This window comes from Manis javanica, chromosome X (genome assembly GCF_040802235.1).
Source record: "Manis javanica isolate MJ-LG chromosome X, MJ_LKY, whole genome shotgun sequence".
NCBI classification, from domain to species: Eukaryota; Metazoa; Chordata; class Mammalia; order Pholidota; family Manidae; genus Manis; species Manis javanica.
The window spans coordinates 12637819-12655694 of record NC_133174.1 but is presented as its reverse complement, the minus strand read 5'-3'; the positions used below and the strand labels follow the sequence as shown (position 1 = coordinate 12655694).

At 36.8% G+C, this 17876-nt stretch overlaps 1 protein-coding gene across 6 annotated transcripts in view; it reads right to left on the bottom strand.

Annotated features, from left to right (window-relative positions):
• The window catches only part of CDKL5 (cyclin dependent kinase like 5), a 181650-nt gene that overhangs the window by 27414 nt on the left and 136360 nt on the right, over positions 1-17876 (bottom strand). For all 6 annotated transcript variants that reach the window (XM_073227313.1, XM_073227316.1, XM_073227314.1 and 3 more), the window contains 4 exons: positions 15282-15372; positions 11828-12017; positions 6064-6144; positions 1817-1968 (listed from right to left, as the gene is read on the bottom strand). In XM_073227313.1, the coding sequence (XP_073083414.1) occupies positions 1817-1968; positions 6064-6144; positions 11828-12017; positions 15282-15372 (514 nt within the window). The remainder of the gene's footprint in view (positions 1-1816; positions 1969-6063; positions 6145-11827; positions 12018-15281; positions 15373-17876) is intronic.

Sequence of the window (17876 nt, the reverse complement as noted above, 5' to 3'; positions counted from 1 at the left end):
AGAGTCCGAAGGAGGCTTCGGCAAGGGCTAGCTAATGCAAGAGTCTGCTGCCTCTCCTACAGAGACAGGAACTTGGAAGAAAGAAGACAGGGGGTGTGAGTGTGTCTCAGGGACAAGGCAGGGGAGTGTGTCAGTGGCAGCCAACATGATACGGGGCCACGAACATCTCTGCAATGGTGCTCTAAGTCCCACGGAGCCATGGTCTGTGAGAAAGCCCTGGGAGAGGGAGACTGAGTATCCCCAGTAAGAAGGGCTTCCATGAAGGAAACATGGACCACAGATAAACATAGAAAAAAAGGTATTCCCACATACATGTAAACGAGCTCAGATCAATTAGAGAAACCACTCAGGACTTTTTCTTTAATGTATTCCATGTAGTATCAAGACCAAAAAATCAATTCCTCCAGAGATTTTTATTTATTTATAATTTCTATTCTTGTCTACCTCAAAAGGGGATTTGACAGAACACCTCAAAGACCCTTATAAACCATATGCTCATCACCACAGACACTGTCCTTGCCAGACCCCTAAACGGATTTCCCAAGGAGCACCTCAGATCTCTGGAGGTCTCTCTCAAGCGAGTCACTAGAGGACGGACACAGGCCCACTTTTCATGGTACGAGTTATACCCTCACCACTACAGCATAAATCAAAGAACTGTGATCAGTCTACTGATGTTATATCACTGGGATTCTTTTTCTTTGCAAATGTAATCTAAGGACTCAAGCGACAAGGTAGAGGGAGGACAAAAGCACCTGAACTGGGAGTGACCCCAGATAAGACACAGGCATAATGCGAACCTCCTAAATGCAAAGGCGCAACTAAATGATGAATACTATTCCTTGACTTAGTGTACTAAAATCTCACAGTTCTCACCCCTCACAGATCTAAAAAGTACCAGGTCTTGAGCTTTCAAAATTCCAGCAGATTAAGAACAATTATTCTACATGGAGACAAAAACTGGGGGAAAATGAGAGAAATTTTATATTTAAAAAGGTGCCTATTAAGAATTATTGTTTTCTATTTCTTTTCTAATAATAGATGAGAAAAATTATTTCCTGTCTCCTATAGTTTAAGCAATGCCAAATGACAAGACCAGCTTCCTGGGAGAGGGAGACTATGACAAGCATACTGGCCTTCTACAAATGCAGCCAACAAGAATCAGGGAATGTCAGTTCTAGAGAGAGAAACTGATTACATGGTCCAGTCCCTCGTGGGTGCCTTCCCCCACCCCCACCCCCACCCCCTGCCAAGAAGTAGAGGGTTTAAGATTATGCTGAAAAATTGTACTTTAAAAAGCACCAATTTTAATCACTATCTACCAAACTGGCTTTACTATTTCCGTATTCTTACTGTTATGAAAAAAATAACTCCTCAACTCGATGATTAAAAGAGCAACAAAAACGTAAGACCCTTCTAGAGAGCCAGACATATTTGGTTCAAGTTTGCAAAGATTATCCTACATGCCTTCCCACCCATGTTTGGCCTCCTCTTCATCCTTGGCATCACCCCCGGGTCCCATTTACACAGAAACTTATAGCTTATGGGGCTAGAAATCCCCTTAGTTGCTAACCCAGCTACCTTTCCCAGGAAATGCACAGGTTTCCATAATATACTTGTTAAAGATAAGAAAGGCTTTAAGACCCACACGACTCTTTAATTGTGGTTCTGAATCATGTAATAAGCATAAGGAAGATATTTTTGAATAAAGAGGGCTTTCCTTCTTTTCTCTAATTGCATCATTTAAGCAGCCACCTCCTCCACCTACTTGCAAGACCAACACTGCATCTGTACTTCCTTAAAAGGGAATATTTACCTATTAGACAAAGTGCTGCTTTCCACGTGGTAAGGTTTTCTCTTTGCTGACCTTGAAGGAGAGCGATCCAAAAGTCTCTGGGTTTGAAATGTAGGGTGATTCAAACACTGTTCTGTCAAGTATCTGTCAGCTGGGTCCAACTTCAGTAAATTCTTAAGAAATAAAGTTGGGATTGGAAAGAACATGACAAAGTCAAATTTAAATCGTAATAAAAACCTTATTTCTTTCTCTAGTAAAAGAAATACATGGTCACTGCAGAATACCTAGCAAACAGTTCAGTCCAAAAACTTTGTTTACAAAGGACTATCTAAATCACCCACCATATTACCACTGTTGTCCTCTGGGAATATGCCCTCTCAGCCCTCTTTTGAGTCTCATAAATCCATATTTTCTTTTAAAATCTGGCTCATGTTGTACATTAATTTTTGTATACTACATTTTTCACTAGTAATCAAAAACATTTAAAAAATAATACATGTATTCAAAATATATTTTGGGTTAAGAATATATTCACACAAAAGAATACACATTCTTTATCTTTCTCCTGTCCCCCACTCTGGAGGCAGCCTGTTACCAGTTTGTGCATCCTTCCAAAGCTACTCCATTCATCTCTCTCTACCTGCTCCTTTCATTTTACCCTAATAGTAGCACACCCACAATGGTCTGCACTTATGCTTTCTTTCTAATGGGCTTTTAGGTATTCCTAGTGATAAACATTGTAGTTGATTCCCTTCTTTGATTATTATGAACAATGCTGTGACCAATAACTTTACAGCATGCTTTTAAATGACTATATAAAAGGTTATGGTATGGATATACCATGATTTATTTAACCAGTTTCCTACTTTTGGACATTTAGATGGCTGCCACTTTTCACTATTACAATTAATGCTGTGATGAACACATGAACTCTTTGCATACATTCATGAACCCTTTCATAGGCTAAATTCCTAGAGCTAGAACTGTAGGTATGTAAACTTTCAAGGATCATTTTCTATGTGTTGTCAAATTACCCCCTAAGGAAGATTATCTCAAATGATATTCCTCTCAGTAATTGAGAGCCTCCCAATTTCCTAGCACCTTCATTGATACAGGTACTATCATTCTCTTTAGTACTTATAAATTAGATATTTTAAAAATGGCATCTCATAGCTGTTTTAATTCACATCTTTAATTACTAGGGAGGTTGAGTACTTGTTTATTGGTTATTTATATTCCTTCGTTTCTTAGTTTTCTGTGCATCTTGTTTTTGAGTAACTGTCCTAATTTACTTTGAGTCTTTTTTACTCATTAAGGTACTAATCACCCTTTTAAGTTGTATGTATTAGTTTTACAACTAAAATGTTTTCTTCTAATTTTACTTTTTAGTAATTGGACGATATTTTTTAAGGAGAGTGATTATTAAAATATTGATTTTTATTGACAAATTCAGCAAATACATAAGCAAACATATAGTGCATAACCTAACACAACTCAATAGAGCACATGGAAATTCACTCTTTGAGTGACAGGCATTCTCCCTCAGGGAAAGAAGGAAGGGTGAAATTACTGTCTCCCCAAATCCATCTCCAGCGCACTTTCGTGCCCATGGTTAATTCTTTGTGATCCACTGCTGAACAATAAGAGCAAACCTAGATTTGTTCCCAACAAACCAGAATAAGATAGTAAGAATACTGAAACCTTCAGTTTGGGTCAAAGAGTCTGATAACCCCAGCCACTGCTTCTATACAAATGGATTTACATTCATGTTGACTCAGACACAACTTTCAAATTATCTCAATTCTATCTTATTCCTTACTAGAAAACAAAAACTGTAGGGCTACATCAAATGATTCTGGTCTACTGTCAGTTAAAACAGTTAACATCAAAATGGTTTCAACTGTATGATACTAGTTAAAATCAAAGGAAAACTGGCCCCTTGAATAGTACATTAAATTTGAAGTACATATAACCTTTCAGAAGCCAAATATCTATTAACAATTATTTTTATATTTATCAATACAGCTGTTAATTTTCAAATTACTTGAAGAATGAGGTCATTATGAGGAACATATAAAACCTACTGAGCAAATAGTTAAAAGTTCTGTATTTGGGGGGGAAAACAACATTATTAGTTTTTTGTACTAAAATAGAGCCATATAATTATTATAGCTATTCTTTAAGTTATTAGGAGCTTGGATTAATTCTGGTGACTTGTATCCCAAACTAAAATGGCTAATATATATATAAACAGATGGAGGATGAGATGGCCATTTTAGGTACTTACATGAAGACAAAATTACAAAATCTGCTTTAGGGAACGGCATAGAGAATAGATTTCTTCATGAATGGATAAATAGTATTATTTTCCAAACTCATTTTCAAAAACAGTTAAAAGACAAAAGGAATAATTCTATTTATACAACATTCAATCATAACAAGGCAATATTAATCTTTGGTGACAGATGTCAGAGTCATGCTTTCCAGGGATAGGAAGGGGCAGAGATGTTGAGCCTGGGGGTGGGGGGATGGGGGTACACAGGGGGGCTTCTGGTATGTTAATCATTCTCTATATCTCACTCTGGGTGTGGTTACATGATATATTTACATTATAAAAACTGATTAAATAAATGATATTTCACTAAAAAATGCACTAAAAATTAACTGAAATGTACACATAATTTGGACACCTTTAAACATACATTGCAATTAAAATGTTTAATGTTAAAGAAATTTGAGGGTTAACTATATTAACTGAATAAGAATTAGGCTGTTTAACATCCAAATTGGTATAAATGCAGGAAGATTCAGGGTATATTTGTACTTTACCTGTACTTTTTACAAGGCACCAATTACATCTGGTAATGATTTAACCAAAAAAGTCCAATTATTTTTAACTAAAATAAGACAAAAAACAGAAAATGTGAAACTGTATTTAATTCAATTCTTTTACTTTATTCTATTTACACTTTAAAAGTTACCAAATAATTAAGGCCCTGATAAACAAACAAGCTTGTGAAAGAACATATTGACAAAACCCAACTGATTTAAAATATAATTTATGTCTAATTAACCTGAAAGAGCCTTGAGGGCTCTTTTTTTAATAGCATCTCTCAATTTGTGTTCAGAACACTAGTGCCATGGAGTTTTATTTAAAAAAAAAAAGCAAAATGTATTCAGTATTTAATTAAATTTGGCAAATGTTGGGTAAGACAGAAATGCTTCCTTACTGTGGGATTTCTGAAAGCCCTTTTATAGGTTAATGAGGATTGTGAATCTCTATGGATGGGTATGCGTATATGGATGGCCTTTGTCAAAGGCCATGCCACCGCCTACCCCCATACCTATTTATACAGTGTTCCTTGGGACACACATTAATACAGTTTAAAGCACAGCAAAGTTCTTAGAGTGCTGCTCAGCAATTTCCAACAATGCTAAGAATACTTTTAAGGCTCTGTGCACAGTGTAACCTCTGATTTTCGTGGTTGCCGGGGCATACAATAAAATCGACCCATTAACAAGCGGTTTTTGAAGGTCTACTAACAAAGAACCAGCACTTGCTTATGCACTGGCTGGCTGCAATGAAAGCTGGAGAGATATGAAAAAATAGCTCTCGGTCAAGGGCTGACTGCCGGTCTACTGGGAAAGAAAAACCTGAATAAAAAATGGAGGACGCTTTCAATAGTTCAGGGCAGAAGACCTTCTGGACAGGGGGCTGCACCAGCATAAAGAGGACACTGGCATGGCAGCTGCAGCGTTCCTGTGTGTCCACGCAAGAGCAGCCAGGAAGAGCCCAGCAGTCTGGGAAAGAAGAGGCCAAGTTAGAAAGAGGCAGAATTAGGCTCACTGATAAAATAATCTGATGGGAGTCCTCACGTTCATGTGAAAATATGCTAGAATCTCTTTTTCTTCCAACATTCATTTCAAGATTTGTTTTAAAATCTCATGCATGAGCAGCTCTTCAGTGCTGAATACAATTTTTAAATGACTTATTTCTTATGTATATTTAGATTAGTATTATTCTGTCCATTTGAGGAATACAGTTTGAGGTTTCTCATGGTCCTATCTAGATGGAAGGTTACAATACCAGATACTGCTGCAGCTTAAAATAAATTGCATGCCTTTTAATAGGACATGGTCCCCTGTGATTCATCATCATACATCTATTAACATAACATTTAATTCATAAAAGGTTATGGTTACATGTAGACACATGAGAGCCCACAAACCAACCAACATTTTTTACAGACAATATCAACGTGTCCCACCTTCATTAAGTCAAGTAAAACGCTATTTAAAATTCCAAGGTATCTTCTCTCCAATGATTGAGGATGGTTAACAGCGGGAAACTGTAAGAACAGGACAGGACAGGAGAGTTAGCGCTTGGGGAAGGGCTGTGTGCATGTGCTCTGAGTGCTGCCGAAGGCAAACGCACACACAGTTACTGCCCCAGTGCCCAAGTCAGATGTATTTCACAGACATATTACTTTTGGTGTCTAACTATCTGAGGTACAGATTAACAGGACTGGGTATCAAACAACAGGAAAACTCACAGGTAATAAGATGATATTGAAGTCTAGTCTGAGAACACTGAAGCATGTAAAAACAAACCCATCTATAAAAATATGAAACCGTATTCATCCAGTTTATACAGTATTATCTGCTTATATAGACAATTCAGTTATAATAACAGTTTATACAGAACTTGTCACTTATACAGGTAATTCTTCAGCCTTTTACACAACAACATATCATTTATTTCTGAAAATTCGAGAAGTAAAAAAAGACAAAGGGCAGAGAGGTTGGTACCTAAAAGGCTACAGTAAGAGAAACAGTGAATTCAGAGATATGATCTATTACTGCTCTTAAAATACTCTTTTAATGACCTATTTTCAATTCCTTTCTTTACATAAGCTGGAACAGAAGGAAAACAGGCTCCCAGATTAACAAACATATTTTTTAAACAAAATGGAGGGGGGGAGGGAAAGGTCAAGTTTATTCAGGTGCTCTGTCCATCCCTCTGCCAACCCACATTTTGCAATATCTAAGTGGGTGGCAAACTATTAGAACCCAATGCCATATACTCTCTCCCAATGGGAGGGCTACTTTGTTTTTAATATCTACTTCCTTTATACTAACGTAAATTTCAAAGTACTGAAATCCTTGAACATGCTAAATAAGTGGATGCGAGAACTACTTAAGCAGTAAAATTCAAACAAGATATTTAAAGAATGATTCTGACATCATCTCTATCCTGTGATGGGTGCAGCAGGAGATACAGAATATGGGTAAGACCCAAAGCTTGCACTTAAGCAAGCCAAAGTCTGGTTGGAAAGCAATCAATACTGAATTGTGCAGGTGTGAATGCTACGTGAAGCTCAGAGAAAGAAGAGCCCCAAATGATATGCAGCCATAGAAGAACCAATCCATAGATGATAGCTGAGCTAGGTTTTGAAAGATAAGAAAAATGTGAGGTCAGAGAAAGTAGGACAGCACCTTCTAGACAGATGAAGTGGAAATAATACATGAATGTAACACAGACACACAGGCTATAACCTAAGACTGATTTCTGAGGAAAGTGATGCGATGTAAGGCATTTTAGCAATTCTTCTTTTAGAGATGACAATCAGGAAGTTTAAGTAACTGGTTTAAGGCAAGTTACATAATTAAGAACAGTAGAACCAGTATGTGCTCCCAGGTTGGTGACCCAAACCCACCACTCTTTGTCAACCCAGGCACCTCTAAGGGAGGCACAGAGGTTCCCTTGGATGTGGCTGTAGCATTAAATAGCAGCCCAACGAGACAGACACCTGAACCTGATGTGCTGTGATAAAAGACTCCCCACCAGTACATTTTAATGAACATCTTGCTCATGAGGTCTATCTTATGCTACCAGATACCAAACTTTGTTTTTCAAAGTTTGAAGTAACATTTCATTGATAAGAAAAGTAATGCAGAAAGTCAAAAGGTATTATAAATATTCTGATAAAAAATGACCAAACAAACTCCTAACTTAAAAAACGAATTTATGTGTTTTTGTATGACATCTATCATTCTAATGTGAGATAATTCAACAAATAACTAAAACTCAAGCATGGACGTTTAAAATATATTCCAAGGAGTAGTTTTTCTTTCTTTCTTTCTTTTTTAATCACTTGGCCAGTGCAATACAATGACACTGCCTCTTTGCAGAGCACTATGTGTCAGGTACTGGTCCGGGCGTTGTACATGTAATATTTAATCTTCACAACAACCCCATCAGGTAGTGCTTCTGTTACCACCATTTTACACATGAAGTAACAGAGGCACAAGAAACTTGCCTAAAGTCATTCAAGTAGTCAATGTGGAGCCAGGCTCTGAACCCCAGCAGTCTAACTTGAGTGTATGTCCTACACTTTGAGACATCAACTGGTACTTTTTCAAAAGAATGCAGACCATTAGAGCAGTATCTGGCTGACTTTCCAATCTCTACACACAACTCAATCAAAATGCAAAGGACACTGGACTGCTCACTGGTGAGTCTGTTTCACAGCAGTTGCAGCTCACATGCCTTGTGTGCTTCACTATCTGTTGCAGACATTTTCAAGTAAAATGATAAAGATGTTTCCCTCAAAAAAAAAATGTTGTTAAACCTCCAAAAAGATGAATCTAATTTAGTTAAACTACCACACTTTCAGACTAAAATGTAAAAAGAGTTTTATAAAAATCAAAGTGTCATAGAAGCAGCAATTTCCCTGAAGGATATTTATAAGCAGGGTTATCATGTACTGTCTAGCATTTTACAGAAAATACTGTTTAGTGAGGAGGTCTGGGAACAAATAGGACAACAGACAAATGAGGAAAAGATATCCTTCACTTGACCTATATAATCCAAATGCTACTCATTCTTCAATATCCAATTTCAAATTCTCTTACATCTTTCTCTAGTGTATCCAGCCGACTATGATTTATAACTCTTCAGAATGTTTAACGTTCTCACGGTCTCCACCGTATTGAGATGTATTAGAAAATAGTAAAATGTAGTAAAGGATGCAATACTTTATTATACACTAGGCTTTATTACAAATTGTATTATTTTCTAATTATTTCACACATGAACATGTTAATTCTTCAGCTAGTTTGTAAGTGATAAAGGCCAGGTACCATGACAGATGTGATTACACTCTCTTCAGAGAATCCAGCATAGAGCCTCTTTAACCAGAGGATAAGGCAGCTAGCAGACTAAACTTGATGTTCTAGCAGATAGCGTTAAAATCCTCAAGTCAAAAATTCTATCACTCAATACTATTCAACCTAGTAGGCACTATTCTAGTGTGTTGCAAATATAATGGTGAACTTGACAGGCCATTTCCTCAAGGAATTCCTTATTCCAGTGAGGATACATATTTGTAAACAGCCCTTTAAAAAAACTGCAATGACTGCTACAAAAGAGAGACAACCACAGCACACCAGGAGCACAGAAGGGGGTCACACATTCCCCTGGAGGAGTCTAGAAGGGCTTTATGGAGGGAGGACATCTGACCTGAGTCTTGAGGCAGGAGGAGGAAGGGCTTTCCGTGAAGTGGGGTGAGTACTGGGAGCATTACAGAAACAAACACAGCGCTGGAGAAGCAATGTCAAGGCAATGGTTAGAAGTTCCATGTGGCTAAAGAGCAGGAGGCAAGGTTAGGAAAAGGTGAGAGACAGGCTGGAGGGCTAAGAGCAAGGGGCTCTTAATGCTACCCCAAGGAGTCTAGACTTAATCAGCAATCCCGCAGAGCCTTTTAAACACAAAGGAAATAGAATTAAATGTGCACTTTGGACTAAGATCATTCTAAATGCAATGTGAAAAGACTGACATGATGAGAGAAAGTTGGAGAGACAGTCTGGAAGTGGTTGTCAACAGTTCGGGTAAAAGGTGCTCAGGCTGAAAGAACCACTGGATATGGAAAAAAGGAAAACACAGCTGAGCCTGAGCATTGACAACACCAATCGGTTCAAGTGATCATTCAAATATTCTTTGAGTCCCCACTAGATCTGGTGGGCTCTGTGTTAGATGCTGGAAATACAGTGATGACACTTTATGATTTCTCCCCTTGGGAAACTTCTATTCTAGTGGTTGAGAATTAGACAGTTACTAATTAACAAGTAAAATAATGACATACAATGATAAATGCTATGACGGAAAAAAGAAGGGTGCTGTAAGAGACACTAGGAAGGAGGTGGGGGCAGTATATTGAAGGGTCAGTGAGAGGGGGAATTCTTGGAGTTGAGATTTACAAAATGAGAAGGCGCTACACAAGGGAAGTGCCTTCCCAGGAGGAGCTGCAAGTCCAAATCCACAAAGCTGGAAAACCCTTGAAATGTTAATGGAAGTCAAAGAAAAGGGAAGGTAAGCGTGGCAAGCATTTAGATAGAGGCATGAGCTGAAGTCACACAGCTGAAAGGGCCTGGATCCGCCAAGATCTCATAGGCATGAGAAGGAGTTTGGATGTATTCTCAGTAAAACAGAAATTTGTGATTTACAACTAACTTTATTTGTGAATATATAGCTGACCCTTGAACAACATGGGGGTTAGGCAAACCAACATCCTTGCACTGTTGAAAATCCATGTATAACTTCTGACTCCACAAAAACTTAACCACTAATATAGCCTACTGTTGACCAGAAACCTTACTGGTAACAAATAGTCGATTAACAAATATTTTGTATATGTATTATATACTGTACTCTTTAATAAAGTAAGCTAGAGAGACGAAAATGTTTTTTTACAATTGCCACAAATCTTCAAAAAATTTTCCAATACACTTTTTGAAAAAAAATCTGTGTATAAGTAGACTAATGCAGGTCAAACCCATGTTGTTCAAGGCTTAACTCTAATAGGTTTTGCTTTCTGCTAGACTGAGGGTAAATCCTACTTAACTGTCATATTTTCAGCACCTAGTATGGCAAATGCTCAGTAACTGTTGAACTTTTTGTACCCTAATTAATGGTCATAACTTGGCTAATTTTTGGCTTATAAAAGCAAAAATAAAAGAGAAAAGAGAAACTTGACTGAGGTAACTCAGACAGATTTGGAATAGAGGGAAAACAGGAAGGAGATGAGTGAGAAACTGTATGTACTTCTTTCCATTCATTTCTTCCATGTTCATCAGGAATAGGCCCTATGCTGGGCACTATGAGGAGGGTTGCTTCTCAAAGCAAAATGAATTGAGGTCCAGAAAGTCAAAGGAAAACACAAAGTACTTTGCAAATGTGAAGAAAACATCATTTGAGAATGATGCATTTAAGAGAAAGAAAGGAAGTGGTGGTGAGCTTATAGTTCCCACAATGGCCACTAATTGGCATGTTGGGTCAAAAGGGGTAGGTGGAAACGAAAAAGTAGCTTTGGGGGCAGATGGAGGAGAGACGCTGCCTGTCACCAGCCCCTCCAGTAATGTGCCTCCCCAAGTTGGTTGTCCCTCATTTGGGTAGTGTTTATACTTTAAGACCCTTTTTAGCATATTCTCTGAAAACAAGTTTTGTACAAAGTTACCAAGTCTAGAAAAGGCTGCCCAAGACAGTACACTAGCCTGAAAGGAAGATTTGATGTTTCACTGCCAACTGACAGACAAATACTTGCTGGCACAGCACCTTTAATTCTGAGGAATCCAAGAATTCACAGTCCTCCTCAAATCACTACAACAAGTTATGCTTGCTCAAACAAGCAACAGCAATTTATACATTTTATTATCTTTTGGGGATGCTTAATATTTTGGATAAAGAGACATTCTGTGAGAGCCAGAGTTTAGCATAATGCATACACTGGAAAAGATTTTGAAAAATTTTGAGGAAAAACATACAGCAGCTCCCATTTTCTAGTTCAGACCACTTTTTACAATTCACAAAAACTGCTTAAGATTCAAAAATAAAATATGATAATGGGGATTATGAACATTGTAATGGGAAAAGGAAGAGTATCCAACGGATAGCTTAGCACTGCATTGTGCAACAAATGATGATTTAAATACTGCTGTATTGATACCAGGTGGAGTTTTAGCAAAGCCTCTTACCCGGAGCCCGTGGAAGCGAGGATTACTGTAGAAGAGTTTCATCTGCTCAGATGGAAGTGGTCCTAGCACCTTCTGAATAGTAAAAAGTTGGTCAATTTCACTTTCTCCAGGAAATAAAGGCTGTCCATCACTAAGCTCCCCAAGAATGCAGCCCACTGACCACATATCTACAGACTTTCCATAGGGAGCTCTGAAAAGCAAAGGGAGAGATTATCTTGGCAACTGAAGGAAGGGAATTTTAATACTTTCCAAATTATTTTGAACAGATTCATGATCTAAAGCACATTTGTGTATTTAAGAAATTAAAAAATACCATGCAGGAAAAAGTGAGGATGAAAAAAGGAATTATGAATAGCCAAGTAAAAATTCAGAACACAAGTGAATAAATCCATGCTAATAAAACTATCAGTTTAATAACAATGTAGTTAGTATACACTAAGTTGAAATCTATTCACATCCAGGTATATTTTAAACATGAATGGCTTAATAAACCCCAATACAGTGCACACACCTCTTGGTTAACACCTCATTTTGGGAATGAAATGCTCCCAAGAAATTATTTTCTAGGCAATTATCCTTTAGCTTTCTAAATGTTAAAAAGTTATATCTTATCCATGTTTTTTAGTTTATTCTATTGAATGTATTACTGACATGTGTCTTCTTAAACAACAAACACTGAATATTATTTAACCTCTATGACTTCATAGAGTCAATTTCTAATAGTTAAGACTGTGTTAAGCTCTAATGTACTATTTAAATCTATTGTACCCTATGTTATGGGGCTTTATGATAGCTATTTCCCTCAAAGCATTTTTTCCATTTGCTAACGGGTTTACGGCTCTCTTCTAGGATTTGAGTTTACCAGATGGCTTTAGGAGTGTTACTGCTATTAATAAACAGATTATACATGAAAATGTAGTTATCCCAGAACAGTTTTATATGTATACCCCAATAGCTAGCCCTTTAAATTAAATTATATATGGCAGGTTAAGCAAAAAAAAAATATTTTCTTTAGTTTCAAACATAAACAATCCAACTTTTAAGAAGGGAAAGCCAAAATAAAGTATGTGAAAAAAATACGGGGTCAAATTCTAGGATGCCATAATGATAAAGTAGTAATACAAAACTTTTAACAAATAGTCTAAATTACAGCACTGTCACACTATACAGAATATGTTTTAAGAATGGTAGGTCTTTGCAACAATAAGTCAGTATTTTATTTCTCATTTCCTTCCCAAGAAAAACTAAGAGTTGTATTAGAAAACTTCACATATATTTTCTAGTACCTTGTTGGGGAGGGTAATACACCGATCTTTAATACCTGCAGGAGAGGGTAAGCCTGTGCTAGATGGAGAAACCTGTGGAAAATACCCACGTATTCACTACACACTATTCTTCTGCCAACTAATTTGAATAACTTATGCTCTAGAACTATTGTGAATGTCAAGGACAAAGTCCTGAGAATGTGCAAAAATGTAAACTCTTAATGTTAACCAACTATCAACTGATTTCAATGGGATTTTTATATAAATAATATGGTTCTTCAATTAGTACTTGCCAATCATTTAATTAGCAATATTCAATCTGGTTCAAATTAGTTGGAATCTCCACTTTTGGTAGCTACCACATATCTCTAAAAGTAACTGCAGTTTTCTGGTAGGTATTATTAGGCAGTGAATAAAGTGAAGATTCACAATAAGGTTGTCCTCAGAATGAAATCCCTGAGGCCATCTCATGAGCAAAACCGTATTGTCATGAGTTCTTGAATCTTCATTTGGGGTTCTAAGAATGATCTACTTCATACTCATTTCTTCTTTGGCAAATACTGTCCAGTAAATTCAAATTCTAATCCCTCCCCCCCCAAAAAATGGACTGTGTAACCCCACTGAGTCCAGGCACACAAGAGGTACACAAGAGAAAACCAACCCTGAAAACAAGTTTAAAAACTAGCACAGAAATTCTAAAGATCTACCCACACAAAGAGAGTTTCCCAGGATAAAGCAAGCTTTTGATTTCAAAAAAATAGTAATGCTTTCAGTAACTGATACCAATAATTCTCATAGGCTCTAGGTCAGCAATGAATCAAGAATTACCACCAGATGGTTGATAGACACTGGGAAATCAGTTGTTAAAATCAAAACAGAATCTCAGTGAGTAACTTAAGCATACAGTCATCATTATCTTCAGAAAAAACACAGAAATTTATATTCCTATTATATAAAAAGTATCTTTCAAAAATTAAATTTTCATGTCCCCCAGATGCACATATGGCACAATAAAGAAAAGAGATAAAACCTACAATTCATGCACTGGTCATCATTCACTATATCTAATTTTATTTATACAGTGTGTGCCTTCTTTCTCCATTCTTGGATGGTCTCAAAGAAAGAAATACAGTCCAGGGGAAATAAGAAAATACTACAACTAGGACAGATAGAGAACTGTTAATATAACTGTGATGGAGATCAGCACAACCCTTAGCTCCTCCTTAGGTGCTAACATTAAAATGTATTAAAAAGAAAAGAACCTTAGCAGGACCCTTTTCAGGTGTTAACAGATGAATGAAAGAGCATTCGAAGTGGAAGGGGAGGTGAGGTGTAAAGTGGATGGATGTGGAGGTGTTGCTGAAAAATCATCAACGCAGTGCTTGTTTGCCTAGCCATTTATTATCAAACAGGATTCACACAGCTCAGAAGAAAAATGGCAGTTGGTTCACTATTCATACCATGTTTCCAGCAAAGCAGCCAGATGTAAGAGGGAACTGAAAAGTATTTGTTGAATGAATGAATGAACAAATGAACAAACAGACAAGCTAGAATGTCAAACTGTGGTCATCCACATTTTGAGTGTAGATTATTAGCAAAGATGGCAGGAAAAATGTCTCCCATTTCTGTATATCTACCACCTTGTAATGTGACTGCCATTCCTCCCAGCCATAGGTTGAGTTTGTTTCTCCATCCCTTGAACAGGCTTGACCATGTGATGTGCTTTTGGCCAATGAGGCAAAAGTCATGCAAACAGAAGCCTGAAAACTACCTTTGCTTTGGGGCTTGCCCCCTTCTGCAGGGAATTCTTCTGCTATTACACGAAGAAACTTGGACTAGCCAACTAGACGGTGAGACACCCCCGCTGGAACAGAGGTGGTTTGTCCCAGCTGAGGCCCTCTAAATCAACCAGCCTTGGGATGACCTACCGACTGACTCCAAATGAGACCAGAAGAACCATCCAGCTGAACTCAAATCACTAACTTCCCCAAATTGCCGGCACCCAGAATCATGAGCTAAATAAATGATGTTTATTTTATGCCACCAAGTTTTTGGGTGGTTTATTACACTGCAGTAAGTAACTGGCATCTAATTAACTGAAGCTATTATCTTCCACAGATGATCCCAAAGCTAATGATACGGGATCAGCAGATATGTAGACGTCATTCTATTTGGGTAAAGTAACTCACCCAAGTAAGAGTTCTGGGGACCGATACCACCTGGTGGCCACATATTCTGTATAATTAGCATTATTGCCTTCTGATAGATTCCGAGCAAAACCTGAAAGACAGCAAAGCCTAAAGGTGTAACTTTGAAAAAGGAGAAATAATTTCATTTTGGCAAAATATTTCAGTGCTAGTATATTTTAAAGGAACATCTAAATCTAAAGACAGTAATAACCGGTACTGAAGGAGCTGTTTATTAATAGTATCCTTGTTATTTTAATAGGCTAGTCCATTGTTCATATGGCAACTAAAATGTATGACATAGTCACTAAAACACCAGTCTCTCCCTATATAAAGAAATCCATGCTTTTGAAGCCACTGTATGCTTTTATAAGCATTCATAACATACTTTTAGATCAGCTCTCTTAGTAAGTACAAACCTTAAGAACAAAATGAAGTCCTCACAAGAGCCAGAAGTCAAAGCTAAATGAGCATATAGCAGACAGTCATTATATTCTGCTATGTGGGACTTACACAATATTCGTACATCTTTGTTGCTGATCAGTCCTAGCCATTACATAAACAACTCACAGTTGGCAATGATGGAAACAAAGCAGACCAAAATTATTTTCATCTCCTAATGTGACTGAGAAACATATTAGGGGTATTACAGACTCTATCACTATTTCCCCCCTAAACCCTTTCAAAAGGTTTTGAGGTCACAAAATAAACCAGCAGGAAAGCTAATTACCCATCTACATCACCAAAAGAAATATGGGTTCACTGTGAATCATCATAAAGAACCAGAACATTAAAATTAGGGGTAAAAATTAAGTTGTATGTCAGTTTTTAAACTGGAAAAGTATTTCTTAAAATGGAACAGTAAAAAACAAAAACCCCTAATATCAGTTAATCAATGCTTCTAAGACATATTTTGAAGAAATACTCATATTTTTGAATGGGATTCTTCAAGCTAGACAAAGGAGTTATGTGCTCTGTGAGGAAAAGCAATTAGGAAGTCCTCACAGGGTCACACGGGGCACAGAATGTGACATGTGGTGCTGCCATGCAGAACTTCCTGACCATTTAAGATAGTCTTTTCTTTAAGAAACAATGCTAGACCAGGGATGCTCTTTTCCTGTTATTAACCATTCCACAGGCATCTCTTTTGTATTTATAACTTGCTTACCAATGTCAGTAACTTTGGAGCCTAAGCAGATCACCAACCCATAGCATCATGGATGATTGGCCAAGGATGTATGAAGTACACAGTCTCAGTATTTGGTGATAATTACAAGTATGGAAAGGAACTCAGAAATACATACTATTTATAAAAATCGTAATGCTAAGGAAATGCTAAAAATGCCAAAATCAGAATCTTTTAAATACAATGTTCAGTATTTCCTTGTTATTTCTGTAAGCATTTCTTAAGATGTTCAGGATACAGCAGGACTCTTCTTTGTAATAGTCTCTATCATAAGGTACAAAGAAAATTAAGTCCTGTAAAACATTTGTCCTCAGACATGCAGATTCTTAACATTCAAATTATTTGAAAACGTTGAGTGAAAACAGCTAAACACACTTGTAATTACTGCACTGGACAAAATCAGTCATTCTACCAAGAGAATTCTTAAAATGCTGCCATTTCTCACTTGTGTGACCCATCTCCTAAGTAGTTTGGCTTATAAAAGGAGATGTTCTCTCACATATATGTGGAGGCTTACATTGTATTTGTGATTACATATGAATATATGAAAAAATAACATTAAAAAAACTTTTAAAAATGTTGTTATTTTTTGGCACTGGATTAAACAAAAGAAAAATTTTTCAAGTGACCCATGATTTAAACACCCTAATTTACAGTTTTTAAACTTCTCTGAATTATTTCAATTTAAATGTTTAGTAACACTTAATACAGAGTTTTATATTTTTGGAAACAATACACAATTATCTACTAGGAGAGGGTACAACTCAAAAACTTCCTTATATACTCAATCAGGAGCTCGAATATTATACATCAATTACTAATATCATTCACTGAACATTTACAAGGAATTAAATACTTACATTTAGATTCTAAAAAACAAAACCAACAAATAATACTGAAATAGACTTATAAACACAGACAACAGAATGGCGGCTGCCATAGGGCAGGGAGGGCGGGGGGGCAAGCAGGGTGAAATAGGTGAAGGGAGAAAAATATTAGTGAGAATTGATATGCTGATCTGGGCAATGGTTACATGAGTGTATACATGTATCAAAATTTATTGAGCTGTACACTTTATTCTATGTCCCTCAATATAAAACAACTTTTTTTAACAGGGGGAAAAAGGAATAAATGGAATTGCTCTAAAAATGTCTTTTGGCCTAAGAGATATATAACTACTACATATGCACAATACACACGTGTGTTTACACAGGCATATTTTCAGAGTTTACGTTATGTCTAAAACAATCTCTATCAACATTTAAACTATTGTTTAAAATATTTTTTTATCCTACTCAAACCAGAAGGCCACAGTGACATTTCCTAGAAAATTCTTTTTCTGGGATCCTTAATGCTAGGCTTATGAATATATGCTTGTGCGTGTATCTGCTTTGAATTCATTAAACAAATAT